The sequence below is a fragment of the Heptranchias perlo genome, chromosome 10 (assembly GCF_035084215.1).
Source record: "Heptranchias perlo isolate sHepPer1 chromosome 10, sHepPer1.hap1, whole genome shotgun sequence".
Taxonomy (NCBI): Eukaryota; Metazoa; Chordata; class Chondrichthyes; order Hexanchiformes; family Hexanchidae; genus Heptranchias; species Heptranchias perlo.
In genome coordinates this window covers 53060436-53079265 of record NC_090334.1, presented here as the reverse complement: position 1 = coordinate 53079265, position 18830 = coordinate 53060436, and the positions used below count along the sequence as shown (strand labels likewise).

Genomic DNA, 18830 nt, shown 5'->3' with positions numbered 1-18830 from the left:
TGGCGGTCAGTCGAGTCTCATTGGCGGAGCTGCCAGTAGAAGAGAATAAGCGGATCTGATTGGCGGAGAGGTCCAGTGACGAAGATAGGCGGCGATCTGATTGGCGGAGCGGGGTGAGCGGGCGGTGAGTGAGGCGCTGCGCGGTTTGTGGAGGTTCTGGATCCGAAGGGGTTTCGCGTCAGACTCAACATGGCAGCCGCACCGTAGGGGTGGGGGAGGAGAGCCTATGATGACCTGAGGCTCGAAGGGTCCAGCTGGGAAGACTGTAAGTGGTGATGGGAGTCTGTCTGACAGACATGGGGAAGCACATCACTCACTTAGGCCTTACGCGCGTTTGCGTGCAAAGGGGAGGGGCAGGAATGGGAGCCTGGATAAGTGGGATAGGTACCCCGTTACTGCTAGGGCCGGCTTAGGGTACAGGAGACTTTTAGTGGCGTCAGTTTAACTGTCAGTGATCGGTTGAACTGTTTACCAAGTAAGTTATTGTAAAATGTATTTAACAAAAACACTTTGTTACAATTCACAAATGTTTGATTGTAGACAGGAGGCTGTAGGTTAAACTGTTTATAATCTTTAAAAATAATTGTCGAATCATCGCATTCTGATTGACAGCTGTAAGGTTAAAGATGTCTTCCTGTGACATGTAAAATTGTTTATATCCATGTATGTCCTCCACTCCAAAATTTGTACAATAATGGGTGATATTATCTGCTAAACCTAAATAAATTACCCAAAAAGTCTTCCAGTGCAAAAGAACTATGTAATATTCTGGAAACAAACAAAACTGATAATCACAAGTTCTGTGGCTACTGTTAGATGTAAGTTTAAAAATAAGTTACTAAAAGTCTCCTGTATCCTACTTTAAAGACCGGACTCTTTGTTACTGCTTCTTACAAAGCTATAGGGTTGTTACAAAGTGGAACTAAAGCAATCCTGAAGTAACTTCAAACATTCTGGCTGTAGACAAACACTAAGTTTTTACTTTAAAAGGATAAGCTGTACTTTGTGAATATATTACGTTATAGAGAGTAAGACTGCAGACTAGGCTTTAAATATTCACTGAATTCTGGAGAACCAATTCAAACATAGAGTGGAGTGAAGAACAACAAATTAAGATCAAGTACAGATTTACTAACCACTTTCAGAAAGGCTGATTGACAGCTAATGGTTTTAAAAGACTCTTAAACAGATTTGAAAGTTTTGTCAGGTATATGTAATGGCATGAGTCAGTGGCTTCCCAAAATGGAAGGGAAAGCCATTGTATATGAGTGCTAGAAATCAGCAGGAAAACTGGAGGGATAATTATGGTCTGAAGTTGTTTGTCAGTGTTCAGGCCAGAGGTTGAAGAGTCTCCAGAAGTAAGATGAGATGCTGTTGCTAAAGTTTGTATTAAGCTTTGGGGTAGAGGAGGAGGCCATTGATAGAAAGGTCAGAGTTAGAATGTGAGGGGAGTCGAAATGATGAGTCATGTGGATGTCAGGATCGTGCTTGCTGTAAGATTACAGAAAATCAGTTGCCATGCTGGTCAGTTTTAGTTTTGCAAATTACTTAGTGGTATTTCTTATGCCTGAAATTAAATCTAAGGAAACCAGAAAATACCTCCAAGGAAGTGTAATTGAATAATCGAAATGTTGTGTTATACTATTGCAGGAAATTGAAGATAAAATGTTAGAATAAAGGACAAGAACTGTAGTATTTATCTTCAGTCCAGCTGTTAACTTTCAGTTCCTGAGATCAGTGCAAAAATAAAGTACTGTCTTCCACCCACCCATCCTCCTGTTTTGGGAAGGAAGACTGAAAGAGATGAGGCATTCCATAGTTTTAAGATTCTTGCAGAGAATGAGTTAAAACAAGAGATGGTGCTGAGAGAGTTACTTGCTGAACTTGACTGAATGAAGGCCTGAAATGGTGGGTCCCTTTTTCAGGTGGTCTTTTCCTCCTACAATCTGCAGGCCTTTAAAACTCAACTTCGGTGTAACCTACTCATTACTTCTTGATTTATCTCATCTTCTCTCCTAATTTTTGCAACCTTGGCCCATCATCTTAGTTTCTTAATTTTAAAAAGCACCATCTCTGGTCCTGGAATATGAGAAATTTCAGTACTTTCGGAAGTCTCCTATCTTGTAGGGCATACTTAAATATTTAAATTTGTGGTGAACAGATCCTTGATTAGAGTTTGCTGTTTTGTAAAATTGACATTGTGCTGTATTTTTGTACATGTAGGATTGCTTCATTAAAAATATTATTTTGGTGTAAAACTTGTGCTAATACAAAACTAATGGAAGCTGATATGCAGTTAACTAATTTTCTCCCTTCCCCTTCTGAATTTGTTCCCACAGGTACGTGGTTACTTGCAGTACCTAAGAGCCATGGACATTTTACTACGTTAAAGGCACTATGTAAATGCAAGTTGTTGTTGTTGAGGTGGTTGTTTTTAACATGTGAACCGTGACAGAGTGTTGGCAGGCTATTCAATCGCTGCTAAGTTCCATCCTTTCCTCACTGGATATTAACATATGGGGTCAATTTTAACTCCCACCACTTGGTGGAAACCAAGCAGGGGCACGTAGATAAAATGGAGCAGGGAACTTATCCACTCCTTTCCCGCCCTGATCTGGCTGACTTCAATTTTAAATTGCAGGCGGCAAGGTCACCCGCCCCAAGCCGGGGTCCTCTCTAAATATGCAGATCGGGCTTCAATCTGCTACTTTAAACTGAGGCCTGAGCAGTGGTGGCTTCCCTGCCAGGCCAAACCTGCTGGGAACAGCAGTCAGTGCCAGAAGAGGCTCAGCAAGGTGAGCCGCCTGATTTTCACAGCTGGGCAGCCGCTTCCAGCCGAATTCCTGGCTGTTTTGGTTGAGAAGTCGGCAAGTGGCATGTTAATGAGGCCTGGCGGAGCCTCCCTGCAACTGCTCCAGGATGGGCCCGCCGCTCGCCTTGCAGCGTTCCTGCCCAGGAGTCAAAATCGAGCCCATGGATTCTTCCAGCACGGTTCACTGGATTTCCATCAGGAGCAAAAGCTCTGGCTAATTTTCTCCTCCCAAGCCCAGGGGCAGTGAGGCCAATTTTAACACCCATACCGATGCCCTGATTAAGTCAGCTAATTCATCACAGATGGGGAAATCGAACCTGGGACCTTTTGTGGCCTATTTGATTGATCTGCTCACTGTATAAACCCACTGACCTATAGGGGGAGCAGGTCATCTATCTAATATCCAGACTGTTGCAACTCTTCCAGGTTCACATACTAAAACCTTCAGTTCGACATTAGTTAGTTTTTGTTTTGTTGAAAAATCAACATATAGGGATCCTTTGGTGCTGGAGTTTTTTTTTAAGTTCTGAACGGTACTGATGAACTATTTGAAGTTCCTTTCATCTTTGTCCTCCCCTCAAACTTAATGCAGTAATGTTTTTCATGTAGTGCATCACAGTACAGTAAAACATGTAATGGTAAATGCAGTAGTCTTTCACTAGTTTAAAAGTCTGTTGAAAAGAAAATTGTATTTCTCTAAATTGGTAAATACATCAGATACCTTTGGTATGTCTCAATTTGTCTTTTGATACTCTGTTTTGAAACTGCTTCCAGGGATGGCCTGAGAGTTAATGGTTTGAGTAAGGCGCGCCTCCCTGCCCCCAACTCCTCCCTCCCCATAGCATAAATTGAAAGTCACGTATTGTGGGAATCATTACCTATTCATGATGTCTTGAGGCAGAACAGATATGTACGAAAATGCCTAATCACAGGCTATTCTGACAGTACCTTTATGAAGTACCCTGAAATGTGGGAACAAGGGTCGACAGAACAGTACTAGTATGTGTGCAGCTTTGCTATTTTTATCCCATGTGGGGTCTCTATGCTGATTTAAAAAAAACACCTGTTGCATAGGATTTTTGCGAGGATTATTTTAATTCTGTACATGACCATGTGATGAGATTAAATGGCTTGACGGTTGCTAGCAGTCCCCTATGAATCACTTCAATTCAGTGTGCTACAAGTACAATTTCCTTCCATCGCTACTATAGCAATATCACTTTTGTTTAATGCTTCTCTTTATCCCCAAGACCATTTCTTTCATGCATGCGATCTGGATGAATGCATTGCTATGCTATTCCTCCTGCAATGCTGTCCCTACATCGAATGAAATCTACCAAAACATAAGAAATTTTGAATTATATTCTTATAGCAGAAGTCTATTAAAAAGTGTAAATCTGGATACATTGATGTTTGTCTTTACTTTCAATAATTTTGTGTCCTTTGCAAATATTAGGTCATTGAGATGTTTCCTGTTCATTGCACAGGTCTCATTAAGCTTATTCTTTTGAAAATGTTTTTCAAAAATATCCTGTCTTACAACATATATTTTCATTAAATTCAAACTTTTAAAAACAAGGATCTGCCTTTTTTCTTTAAAAGGCTACTTTAAACAGTTCATTTGCCGCACCAATTAAATCAATGGACCCAATCCATTTAATGCCTTAAGTTTTTTTTAAAAAACTAAGTAAATGTAAAAAAATTTACAAAAAGTAGAGTTCCAGCAATGCTAACCAAATCTGAAAGAAAACTAGCTCAGACACTGTGGTAATTGAAATCCTATTGTTTTCTGACCCAGCCAAATTTTATGTCCACATGTTCTGAAAGCACCCACTCTTCCTATGGGTATGATTCCATAAGCTCTGGCAGCTTTCTGGTACCTCACCAAAGTGGCCATCTTTCATGTATGAACATGGACTGAGAGTATCAGTAGGCTATTCAACTGTGGAGATTATCACAGTGGAGCAGATCCTGTCCTCATTTGATATCCATGCACACACATTCGAAATGGGTCATCGAGTAGCAATCAGAAGTGGGTACCTTGGCCGTGTGACATTTATTTTGAGCCTAAGGGTGTCGAGGCAGTTCCAGTTCTGCAGCTGCTGCCTTAACTGAGATGAGCTAACTCGGCACAGACTTGAATATAACCTTGAACCCTTTGATGTAAACCACTTTTGAAGTGCAGTCACTGTAGGAAAAAGTACCTGATTGTTCACAGGAATGTTTTAAATGAAAGGAGTACCATTAGCTGCAGATACATTGTTCTCACACCATCAATGGCACTCTTAAACATAAAGCAGGGAACCGCTAGTGGTCCACCGGTGTCTAAAACACACGTTATTGTAGGTCCTGTGCGCTCTGGTCAGGTTTCACTTATTCAATGCTAATTTTATTTAGGAGTGGTAGCAGCAACAACAAACAATAGAGATTCTTGAGTGTCCATTTGGATGTTTTCTGATGCTGTATATTTAATATAAAAGTGCCTATGGAGGTGGTGCCAGAAATCCTGACTCTAAAGGCCTTTGTACATTATGCTGCTGCTGATAGAAGCCTAGACTTTGACAGTGCTCTAATGTAAATGTGGTGCCGTACTGCTTCTGGAGGTGCAAACCTCTAGATGGTTTTCCTTGGCTTGTATGGAAATAGCAGTTCTTGTGGAAGTAAATAAATGCCCATCTCCCATTATGAGCAAGCATTGCTGTTTTCTGCTTTCTGGGTATATCTGCTACAGGCATCAGGGAAGATTTGTAGCTGGAAATGTAAATTGTGATTTGTGGCTTTTAAACACGTGCATTGTGTACAAAATAGTGCTTGCATAGTTTTGTTGTTGCTAGTGCCTTTAAAATTTGTCCTGCAGTGTAAATGGGATGGGTTTCCTAGCACCAGGAATTCCAGCATATTACATAAACACATGAAGTAGGAAAAGGCCTGTAATATAAACCGGGTATAACAGTTTGCTCCTCAGCTATGAGAGCAGTTGGAGCTCTGGCTCCAGATTCTTCCTGTGATAGGCTACCCTAACTGGTGTTCCATGGGGAGCTAGCTGTTGGGCTTTGCTCAGTATGGTTTGCATTTTAAGCATTGGTTTGGTGTACGAAGTACTTCAACATTGCAAGACGTACTAGGGCAGTGTTCTGTTATTCATCTTATACTGCGTTGCTGCCTCCAGCCTAAATGAAAATGATCCTAATTCTGGCCAGCTCTCGTACATGGGACAATGGGATGATCTCTGTGAACACCATGTTTCAGGAGCTGGCACCTCAAGATTATCTATCAATTTTTTTTTTTTTAAATTGCCTTCAAATTTCAAGATTCTACACCTGTAACCATTTCCAAATGCTGTTTTACTTTAGATGTTTATCCCATGGTGGTTTTATGATGTTGGCAAACTTGTGTATGTTTGCTTACAGTACAAGCTGCTTCTAACAAACTAACCATTCAGTTAAGATTTTGCCTATTATACATGGCTGCTGGTATGCCCATTAATGATTTGTATTTTCTTGCTGGTACAGGTTTCTCTATACCAGCATGCCAGGTTTCAGTTGCAACTGTGTCATTGTGTTTGTCACATTATAGCTGCAGTCAATAATCCTGTTGTGCTATATCAGATCCCACTTCTGATTCTGGTGTGCATATCTTGGATCCCAAAATGTTCCATAGTAAATTAACTACTTACAGCAGCTAATTAAAGTGAAATTAACATCCATTATTAGCAATTAACTTACTTTTGATCTTTACCTCCTGAGTTTGGAATTTGTGATATTTGTCTGAGATAACTGACTATCAACACTATCCTTGTCAGAATCTTGACTATCCAATATAAACATGTCTGGTGTAGGTGGATTGTACCATGTATGAAGTTTGTTTGCCTGGTGTTAGAGTATTTCTAATTACATTTTCCTTTTTTTTTTGTTTTTTCCATATAAACAGTGTCTCATTGTTTGCCATGGCATTAGATGTGCGCTTCGCAACTTTTAAGGAGTTCAGTCCTTTATATTACCTACTTAATGCTATCCCTGCAAAAGTACAAAAAGGATTTCGAAATGTACTCGTGCATCTCACAGCGCTTGATGCCAATAAAGACTACATTGCAGTGGGCAGCAATATTGGTATGCTTTATCTCTACTGCAGACGGCTGAACAAGATGACAAAATATAATTTGGAGGTATGTTTGGGCATTAGCCTGTTGCTGTAGTTGTGTGAATAAAACTGTTGCTTGGGATCAGGTGATACCTTGGGTTAGATATTAACTTTTGACTGCTAGGACTTGGGCTGAAATTCACAGATCAGTGTGATGCAGTGAAAGTGTCCACTGTATCCTGCTATTAGGGCCTTCCATGCAATTTATTTTGACAGTTTCAATTCAGTTTCTAATGGGCATGGACTCACAAAACAAAACTGCCCCTAATTCAGTACTAATAGTAACTAAATGAGCAATTTTACTTAAAGACCACAGGATGACTGGTGTTGGAAATGGAAAAATGTCACACAAGTAGGAGCTACTGTGCAGAACTTGAAAGTACTATTCAGGCACATTGGAGTAGAGGGTATTTTTATCCTAACCATGCTACACCTGCCTTGGAGAGCTAGATGCTGACACTGGGTGCCCAAAATGGAAAGTGCTCCATTTCCCACTGCTGACATTCTTCACCTTAATGAGCACAAAATTCACAAAACAATTTTGTTTCTTTTATATAAAAGTGCTCAAGCTACTTAACAACCTGGCAGTATATGAGAATTGTATGATTTATATCAATGAGTGTTAATTGTATTCAGGTGGTGGGTATCAATTGGGGGCGCTCTGGTATCCTTTTTATAGGAGAGCTTATCTAGGGGGTTGTGTGTGTAATCTCCATGAATAAAAGCTTGGAAACAATGAAAAGACCAGGCTTGAGTATTCTATCCTTCACCACATGGCTTTCCATTTATAACAATGCAGTGCATTATAATTAAGACTTACTCTGTTTTGCAAGCTCACTTTTTTAAAAAATCAATCTAAAATCAACTATATGGTCCATATCTTGTTAAAAATCTTTCCTGTGTACAATTTCTGTCTGTTCAACTTGTCTCTGTATTTTATCAACATTTAGAATGGAAAACAGCGTATGTAACTTGTCACGCTCTAATTATATCCTCCCCCCAGTGGAGGCAGTTCAGTACCTCCACTGGCAGAAGGGTGTAATTATAACATGTCAAATTTACATAAGCAGTTTCCATTCATAAACGAAATATAAAAATAAAGGCAGAATGACTTGAAAATGGGGACTAAATTACACCTGCACGCTTGTGAACCCTGCTATACTTGGTCTTGGCCTTCACTCCCTGTGTGCAACACCACTGGAGATCAGCTAATGGTAAAAGCAGATCTTTTGAGTTTCAAACGTGTATCTACAGGAAAAAAAAACAAGTATGTTGATAATTGCATTTTATGATTCTGGTCTTTTACTGATCAGTTTCAAATGAGTGTGTTTTATTTAGCAGAGTTTTAAGAATTAATGTTGGGCTATTCTAATGCACTTGTAGGTAACTGAATCTAGTGTAAGCCACACAGACCAGAAGGGTCCTTGGTACATAGTAACTGTAGTAGGATAGTTGGGCCGAATGGCCTGTTTCCGTGCTATGGACTATGTAATTCTGTGTAATTTGGCCCATTGAATCTGCTCCACTATTTCTCTAGCCTTGGTAATTCTATATCTTTTAAAATCCATACCCTTGCTCAACATTCCTTAATATCCGTACTTCCCAAGGAAATATCTCTTTCCTTTTAAATACTTCAGTTTACTTTGTATCTATGGCCTTTTAGGGCACTGCATTCCACATCCTCTTAACCCTTAATTATGAAGATTTGCTTTTAACTGGCTTTGCTGTATTTGCTTTTAACTGACTTAATTCTAATTGTTCCCATGTTCTGTATTTCCCCTACTAGTGGAAAGAATCCTTTCATTATTTTAAACATCTTTATCAGATTGCCTTTATACCCTCATCTTTAGAGAATATAACCTAAGTTTACCCACTCCTTTATCATAGGTAAGCCCCTTCATCTCTGGTATCATTCTGGCAAATTGCCACTGCACTCCATCCAAAGCCAGTACATCCTTTCTATAACATGCTCCTGACTGTCTTAGCTCTAATTTTAAGATTATGACCCCTTGTTCTTGATTCCCCCACTAGTAAATAGTTCTTCCATATCTGCGCTATCAAATCCTATTAACATTTTAAACACCCCTCAATCTCCTATACCCATGGGAATTCAAGCTAACTTCATGCAACCTTCCCTTGTTTTTACATCCTCTTGTCAGAAGGCTAACTTCCTGTTAACCATTTTTTTAGCATCTGCGACTCAGCTTTGAATTAGTTTTGTATCTGAACCCCCAACTTCCTATATTCAGTTTCCAATCTCTGCTGTGTTAGTTAATTACGACCAGGGCAGTAATTAGGGTTTTATTTCAGATTTTCAGCATCCACAGTATTTTGCTTTTATGTTGGGGTACTGCAATTGGCATCGGTGACAATTGACAATTGAAGGATTTTGCTCGCAATTCTTTATTGTTGGTGATATTTTATCATTAGCCAAAGGATTGAGAAGAATGTCAATGACTCGTCAGTCCCACTGTTTTGAGATTCTGGTGTTTTTGTGGATGTACCCAAATATACCTTAAGTGTATCTTCAAAATAAATTAAAATGAGCAGACTTGTATGTTTCATAAAACTTGTGATCTAGTTTCTTGTTAAATTCATTTTTTGTTTATTAAGGGTAAAACTGAGATTATCCGAGTGGTGAAATTGTTGGCCTGCTTTGATGACCTTGTTGCTGTTGGGACAGCTTCGGGAAGGGTGGCACTTTTCCAGTTGGTTTCCCCATTGCCTGGAAGAAACAAGCAGGTAAATTATACATGTAAAGCTTTGGAATCAAAGTTTATTTTCTTCATAGCTTCCAAAATTTTGCTCTTGTGTGTGATAGACACTTGCAGATTTTCTCCTTTTTCAGCAAAAGTAAAGAAGTTATTTTATCATCAGTTTCTGTAACCACCAAAGCAGTTTGATACTGTATTAGGTGTACAGTTTTAGTTGGGATGAATACATTTGCTCTGGTGCTATTTTTTTTCTTTTGATGGGTAGATTTCCTTCCAGTTTTTTCCTTGTTTATCTTCTCTTTTGGAGGTCTGTACAAGCTAGACGTTACAGCTGAAAGTGCAATTGGATAACCTGCTTCCTGGTCTCTTGCAATGACTGCAGCTTTCAGCTGCTGATAGGAAGTGTATGAGTGGCCTGACTTTCTTCTGATTTTTCCTCCTTTCCTCCTCCCCAGTGAGTTACTAATGTGGGGAAATGAGATGTTATTCACTTTGGTAGGAAAAATAGAAAAAAGGAATATTTTTTAAATGATGAGAAACTATTAAATGTTGGTGTCCTTCTACATGAAACACAAAGTTAACATGCAGGTACAGCAAGCGATTAGGAAGGCAAATGGTATGTTGGCCTTTATTGCAAGGGGGTTGGAGTACAAGAGTAAGGAAGTCTTGCTGCAATTGTACAGTGCTTTGATGAGACCACACCTGGAGTACTGTGTACAGGTTTGGTCTCCTTACCTAAGGAAGGATATACTTGCCGTTAACGCGGTGCAGCGGAGGTTCAGTAGATTGATTCTTGGGATGAGAGGGTTGTCCTGTGAGAAGAGATTGAGTAGAATATATTCTCTGGAGTTCAGAAGAATGAGAAATGATCTCATTGAAACGTATGAGATTCTGAGGGGGCTTGACAGGGTAGATGCTGTGAGGCTGTTTCCCCTGGCTGGAGAGTCTAGAACTAGGGGACATAGTCTCAGGATAAGGGGTCGGCCATTTAGGACTGAGATCTGAAAAAAAAATTTCACTCTGAGGGTTGTGAATCTTTACCCCAGAGGGCTGTGGCTGCTTAGTCATTGAGTATATTCAAGACTGAGATGGATAGATTTTTGGACTCTAGGGGAAATCAAGAGATATGGGGATCAGGCGGGAAAGTGGAGTTGAGGTAGAAGATCAGCCACGATTGTATTGAATGGCGGAGCAGGCTCGAGGGGACTACCTCTGCTCCTTTTTCTTGTGTTCTTACTAGGTTGTGGGTTCAACCTCTACTCCTGGACTGGGGGAGTGCTGTGGTGTCAAAGATGCTGTTTTTCAGATGAGATGTTGTTAACCAGGTCCTCAGTGCCTGTTCAGGCAATATTAATGATCGCATAGCACTCTAAGGAAGAGCAGGGGAATTTCCTCACCGCCACCACCACCAATTACTCGGCATTACTGTAATTACTGTCTGTGAGATCGTACTGTGTGTAAAATGGCTGCTACGGTTACCTACCCAAGTCGTTGCACTTCAGAATAATGCGTTGTATGTGAAGTGCTCGGAGACAAAGATGCTCTGTAAATGCAAATCGTTTTCTGCCATTTATTAATCAAAACAAATTTCACACAAGAGCCTGATTCTATGGAAAACGTTCACCATATTGCCACTCTACATTTAACGTTGCATTTTGCATAAGCAAATTGAGTTAAACAGATGGCTTTCAGTGGAATGCAACCTTTTGTTTTGTAATCCTCACTAACAAAATTTGCTTAATTCATGATGTCTATTGGTATATTTAAGGAAAGAGGAATGCACTGATGAATAATTCATTTTTCATAGTGTTTTTTATTTCATCCATGGTCTGCCAAAAATGTTGTGGAGATGCCGGTGATGGACTGGGGTTGACAAATGTAAGGAATCTTACAACACCAGGTTATAGTCCAACTGTTTTATTTAAAAATCACAAGCTTTCGGAGGCTTTCTCCTTCGTCAGGTGAGCGAGTGTGGGATTCCATGGAAGGTTACCGCATTTATATTCAGAGAACAATACCTGGTCGTTACAGATAATCTTTCCAACTGCCCGTTGTCAAGGCAATCAAAGTGTTCAGACAGAGTGATGTTACCTACAGGAACACCGAATACACAAACGGCCAGAACACAAAACAGAGAGAGAGAGAGAGAGAGGGAGAGAAACATCCGAAAGGAAGAGAAAGACAGAGAATGACCCGTTGTGTTAAAAACAGATAACTTTTTTTCGCTGCTGGGGTCACGTGTAGCGTGACATGAACCCAAGATCCCGGTTGAGGCCGCCCTCATGGGTGCGGAACTTGGCTATCAATTTCTGTTCGATTTTGCATTGTCGTGTGTCTCGAAGGCCGCCTTGGAGAACGCTTACCCGAAGATCGGTGGCTGAACGTCCTTGACTGCTGAAGTGTTCCCCGACTGGGAGGGAACCCTCCTGTCTGGCGATTGTTGCGCGGTGTCCGTTCATCCGTTGTCGCAGTGTCTGCATGGTCTCGCCAATGTACCATGCTCCGGGGCATCCTTTCCTGCAACGTATGAGGTAGACAACGTTGGCCGAGTCACAGGAGTATGAACCATGTACCTGGTGGGTGGTGTCCTCTCGAGTGATGGTGGTGTCTGTGTCGATGATCTGGCATGTCTTGCAGAGGTTGCCGTGGCAGGGTTGTGTGGTGTCGTGGACGCTGTTCTCCTGAAAGCTGGGTAATTTGCTGCGAACGATGGTCTGTTTGAGGTTGGGTGGCTGTTTGAAGGCGAGTAGTGGAGGTGTGGGGATGGCCTTAGCGAGGTGTTCGTCGTCATTGATGACATGTTGAAGGCTGCGGAGAACATGGCGTAGTTTCTCCGCTCCGGGGAAGTACTGGACGACGAAGGGTACTCTGTTGGTTGCGTCCCATGTTAGTCTTCTGAGGAGGTCTATGCGATTTTTCGCTGTGGCCCGTCGGAACTGTCGATCGACGAGTCGAGCGTCATATCCCGTTCTTACGAGGGCGTCTTTCAGCGTCTGTAGGTGTCCATTGCGTTCCTCCTCGTCTGAGCAGATCCTGTGTATTCGCAGGGCCTGTCCATAGGGGATGGCCTCTTTGACGTGGTTAGGGTGGGAGCTGGAAAAGTGGAGCATCGTGAGGTTGTCCGTGGGCTTGCGGTAGAGTGAGGTGCTGAGGTGCTCGTCTTTGATGGAGATTCGTGTGTCCAAGAAAGAAACATATAGACACAGACATCAAGTTTTTACAGAGCTGCAAAAAAGCAGACAAGATCCCGAAAGGACTACAGATCACGAACCCACTCAAGTCGACCTACAACTCAGATTACGCTGAGAGACTCTGCCGTCGTACCTCTCGCACACTCCGCAACCATCTCGTACACCAACTCTACAGCAGACGCCGCAACCTCGAAACCAAGATAGAGTCCATAATCTGAACCTGTACTCAGGACACAGCAGACCAGCTACGAAACACCGCCAAACAGACGAGGCAACGGAACTACGCCGCCTACATGAAAACCAAGAGCAGGAAAATCGCATAGACCTCCTCAGAAGACTAACACGGGACGCAACCAACAGAGTACCCTTCGTCGTCCAGTACTTCCCCGGAGCGGAGAAACTACGCCATGTTCTCCGCAGCCTTCAACATGTCATCAATGACGACGCACACCTCGCTAAGGCCATCCCCACACCTCCACTACTCGCCTTCAAACAGCCACCCAACCTCAAACAGACCATCGTTCGCAGCAAATTACCCAGCTTTCAGGAGAACAGCGTCCACGACACCACACAACCCTGCCACGGCAACCTCTGCAAGACATGCCAGATCATCGACACAGACACCACCATCACACGAGAGGACACCACCCACCAGGTACATGGTTCATACTCCTGTGACTCGGCCAACGTTGTCTACCTCATACGTTGCAGGAAAGGATGCCCCGGAGCATGGTACATTGGCGAGACCATGCAGACACTGCGACAACGGATGAACGGACACCGCGCAACAATCGCCAGACAGGAGGGTTCCCTCCCAGTCGGGGAACAATTCAGCAGTTAAGGACGTTCAGCCACCGATCTTCGGGTAAGCGTTCTCCAAGGCGGCCTTCGAGACACACGACAATGCAAAATCGAACAGAAATTGATAGCCAAGTTCCGCACCCATGAGGACGGCCTCAACCGGGATCTTGGGTTCATGTCACGCTACACGTAACCCCAGCAGCGAAAAAAAGTTGTCTGTTTTTAACACAACGGGTCATTCTCTGTCTTTCTCTTCCTTTCGGATGCTTCTCTCCCTCTCTCTCTCTGTTTTGTGTTCTGGCCGTTTGTGTATTCGGTGTTCCTGTAGGTAACATCACTCTGTCTGAACACTTTGATTGCCTTGACAACGGGCAGTTGGAAAGATTATCTGTAACGACCAGGTATTGTTCTCTGAATATAAATGCGGTAACCTTCCATGGAATCCCACACTCGCTCACCTGACGAAGGAGAAAGCCTCCGAAAGCTTGTGATTTTTAAATAAAACAGTTGGACTATAACCTGGTGTTGTAAGATTCCTTACATTCCAAAAATGTAGTCTGTTTTTATTTGTCTGTCGATCACAGAGTTCAAAGAAAACGTTAATTTGTATCTTGTCTTGCAGTTCTGGATTAATTTTCTGCAAATTTGAGAAGTAGATTATGAAAAATAAAGTCTCTACATGTTCTACAATGTAGATGTATAGTTTTATTTGGGTATTGATAAAGTTTTAGTAGTTATTACCTTTCTATTTTGTAGATTCTTTATTGTTTGTTTTTCTTGACTTTTATTATGTAATTCTTGCTCCACAGTTGCGCCGATTTGATGTTGTGGGTATTCACAAAAGTCATATTACAGCACTAGCTTGGAGTACTAATGGAATGAAACTATTCTCTGGGGATGATCAGGGCAAAGTAGTGTATGCTGCGGTGGATTTAGATCAGGTATGAATATTAAAATGATAAATTGTGAACCTGTAGGCTTGCTGATAGGATTATAGATTTGTAAATGTATGGTAAATGCAACTATTTGGGGAAAAAACTGCTTTGGAGTTTTAATTTTTTTTGAATTTTAATACAAAAGTAAAGGAAAACTTTGAGAAATAGTGGTCCTGATGGTGTCTGCAGTTAAAAGAACGACATACTAGGTTCACAAGTAAAGAATCCTGGCAGTTTGCAGTTGCCAACACTCTTCAGTAGCAATTATTTTACTGGACTAGCAAAGTTGTGAATATTATTAGTATTTGAATAGTCAGATGGTGATAAATCAACCACTGAAATGTTTATTGGCTAGAATAGGGGCATTACAGATGAATTGTCCTCACCCAACATGTGCAGTTTCCAACAAGAGTAGGATGTGATCCCAGGGATTGGTACTGGGGCCTAATTTTTAACCACATATATTAATGACTTGGATGAAGGAATGGGAAGTTGTATATCCAAGGTTGCAGATAACACAAAGTTAGGAGGCACGATAAGTTGTCTAGATGGGAGCAGGAGATTACAAAGGGACATAGAGAGACTAAGTGAGTGGGCAAAACTATGGATGATGGAGTTCAATGTGGGGAAATGTGAGGTCATCTACTTTGGATCTGAGAGAGAGAATTCAGAATGTTTTTAATAGTAAGAAACTAGGAGCTGTGGTGGGGTAAAGAGATTTAGGTGTCTATGTTGACAGGTCACTAAAAGCTAGTGCAAAAGTACAAAAAACAATCAAAAAGGTTAATGGAATTTTGGCCTTTATCTTCAGAGGTTTGGAATTCAAAAGTGAGGAAGTGATGCTTCAGTAGTACAGAGCCTTGGTCAGACCACTTCTGGAGTACTGCATTCAGTTTTGGGTACCTAACCTTGAGAAAGATACATTGGCCTTCGAGGTGGTGAAGCACCGATTCGTTAGAATGATAGGGCTTAGAGTTAAATTATGAGGCCAGGTTGCATAAACTTGAGATTAGAAGATTGAGTGCTGATCTAATCAAGGTGTTTAAAATGATAAAGGGATTCAATAGGGTAGATGCAGCTAAACTATTTTCTCTGATGGAGGAATCCAGAACAAGGGAGCATAATAAAATTAGAGCTCGGCTATTTAGAGGTGAAATAAGGAAGCACTTTTTCAAGCTGCGGTGGGTGGGACGGGGGGTGGTGGTGGTGGTTTGGAGAAGGGGAAATAAATGCTCCTTGCATGTTCTCTCATATACCCATTTTTTTGGTCCATCTGTGAAAGTGATTGCCATTAGAGAAGGCCTTTTACCATGTTGGTGAACATGGGATCTGCTGTGAAATAGCTGCAGCCAACATCTGATGTTAACCACTGTCATCTGAATTGCAGATGCCAATATAAATCATATTCCCCTCATTTTGATTTTGTGCCATTTTGATGCATGACAATATAACTTGATAGCGAACTGTCTTGCTTGATTTTTACTGTTGGATGCCTGCCCTGTGCTGTGTGCCACAGCTGCTCTGTTTTTCTCACCACTAACTGTGCACCACTTTTCCTGTTTGGACTGCAAATGCACCAATACATGCATGACTTACTATCAGGAAATTTACGAACATTCCTACAAATGTAGGAACTAAGAGCAGGAGTAGGCCATTCGGCCCCTCGAGCCTGCTCTGCCATTTGATAAGATCATGGCTGGTCTATTTGTGACCTCAACCCTTCTTTCCCGTCTACCTACTATAACCTTTGACTCCCTTGTTAATCAGGAATCTATCTAACTTGGCCTTAAAAAATATTCAGTGACCCTGCCTCCACCGCTGTCTGGAGAAGGGAGTTCCACAGACTCATGACCCTCTGCAAGAAAACATTTCTCCTCATCTCTGTCTTAAATGGGAGATCCCTTACTGTGGCCCCTGGTTCTAGTCTCTCCCATAAGGGGAAACATCCCCTCAGCATCTACCCCTTCTGGTCCCCTTAGGATCTTATATGTTTCAATAAGATCACCTCTCATTCTTCTAAACTCCATTGTATACAGGCCCAACTTGTCCAACCTTTCCTCATAAGATAATCTCCTCATCCCAGGAATCACTCGAGTGAACCTTCTCTGAATTGCCTCCAAAGCAATTATGTCCTCAAATAAGGAGACCAAAACTGCACATAGTATTCTAGATGTGGTCTCACCAATGCCCTGTACAACTGTAGCAAAACATCTCTACTTTTATATTCCATTCCCCTTGCAATAAATGACAACATTCCATTTGCCTTCCTATTCACTTGCTGTACCTGCGTACTAACTTTTTGTGATTCATGCACTAGGACACCCAGATCCCTCTGTACCTCAGAGTTCTGCAATCTCTCCATTTAAATAATATACTGCTTTTCTATTCCTCCTGCCAAAGTGGACAAGTTCACATTTTCCCACATTATACTCCATCTGCCAAATTTTTGCCCACTCACTGGCAACCATTAACCTTATTCACTGAAGAATCGTACAATTTAATTTTTGAATTCAAGGGTAGTTGATGTTTGTTAGTGAAAGTAACTGCCGAGGGTTGTGTGTATTTTGTGTATTCAATTTTACTTCCTTTTCAAATGTTTTTCTTGATTTTTTTACAATGGGCCACAAATCGCTCCTGAAATAACGGAGGAGCTCTGTTTTTAATGCTGAATCGAAGGAGCAAATTCCTGCGTCTGCACTAAAACGCGGAAATCGTGAACTTGCTCCTATTGGTTTGCTGGCGATTTGACAGTTTCGAATTAAAGGGCCATCGCACACTGCAATCATAGAAATCATAGAAAAATTGCAAACTTGCTCATCTGCCCAGCTGGAAAGTAACTAATTACGCCACCAAACAGACATGCTTAAAAATACCAGGTCTAAACGAAGTTTTAAAAGTGCAGTTAATGACTGCCAAACAACCAAAAATTAAATTTTAAAAATGTGGAGTCTCATATTACTCCTTATTTTAATAATTTTTGGTCATTAAAAACAAATTTAAAATTTTTTAAAATTTTCCCTTCTGTCTCTTTAATTCAATTATTTCTTTGGCTTTTTAGAGAAAAGATTTAAAATTTTTATTTACAATGACATCCAAAATACTAACTTTAAATGAATGAAGTCTGCTAGACTGCTTGAGCAGTGTAGCCTGAATCTGTGGGCGTGACTTCTTTTCCTGACAGATTTTGTGAGCATGTCTTCTATTCTTGCATCAACTCGCGCTACTCAGAGGCTGGGTTGATAGCGCACAATTTTTTTAAAGTTTAAAATCAAGCAATTCGAACTTCACAGCCTGCAGGAAGTATTTTCATTAATTTAATTTGCAGGAGCTGCAGTGAGCGTTGCCACGCCACTCAGAGATTTGTGGCCCGTTGATTCTTCAGTTTGCATATGTAATTCTTCTGGTGAAATTTTGTGAAGTGAGATGAATGTAGAAAGGGAAAATTCATTGAGATTATTTCATAAGCAGCTGCAATAGCTTTTTGATGAGCAAAAAATGAAATTATATTCTGGCTGTATTCTTCGCTATTGAAGGACAAAAAGCACCAACATGGACCAGTGAAGATATATTTATTAATCTGTTTGAATTAGGATGTGGATTCTGTCCTGTATACTTATCTAACTGCTGTATTCTGTTTTCTTATAGGGTGTTTGTAATCCTAGTGTGATATTAGAAGAAACATCTCCTATAGTACAGTTGGACTATACTCAAAAGGTTCTGCTAGTTTCAACTTGCCTGCACTCTGTTCTTTTTTATACTGAGCAAAACATTATCAAACAGGTTGGAACCCAACCAAGAAAAAGGTAAGTACGTTCAATTTTAAATAATCAAACATAATAGAGAACATCAAGTAAAATTGCTTGAGGCTTCTGAGTTATCAAAATCATAACATTGTACACTTAGGCTTCTTAAAGCTTCCATGTTGATGGTAATGTCTGGACCAGAAGTATAAAAAAATGTCATAAATGTTGTAAAAGCAACATTTTAGGCTGCCCTGCTAGCTCAGTGGCTAAATCGAGTTGTACAGATAAGGAAGGTCCTAGGTTCCTACTCTGTGCTGAGTTAGGTGATCACAGCAGGGGACTATAGTTAGTTTTAGTGTCCCCCAATTATGGAGGGGAAAAATTCAGTTCCTGATTGTCATCCAGTGAACCTTGTTGGAAAGTGTCTTAACAGGATTGGGGTCAATTGTAGTGTCTCCTGTCCTTGAACAGACATTTTGCTATCCAGGTTTATA

General features: G+C 41.1%; 1 protein-coding gene across 1 annotated transcript in view; it reads left to right on the top strand.

The window, feature by feature from the left end:
* The first annotated feature begins 155 nt into the window (after positions 1-155).
* tecpr2 (tectonin beta-propeller repeat containing 2) overlaps positions 156-18830 on the top strand; it is a 96533-nt gene continuing 77858 nt past the window's right edge. Inside the window, exons 1-5 of the mRNA XM_067991777.1 lie at positions 156-265; positions 6743-6977; positions 9566-9694; positions 14468-14599; positions 18239-18396. Of these exons, the coding sequence (XP_067847878.1) occupies positions 6759-6977; positions 9566-9694; positions 14468-14599; positions 18239-18396 (638 nt within the window). The 5' untranslated portion in view covers positions 156-265; positions 6743-6758. The remainder of the gene's footprint in view (positions 266-6742; positions 6978-9565; positions 9695-14467; positions 14600-18238; positions 18397-18830) is intronic.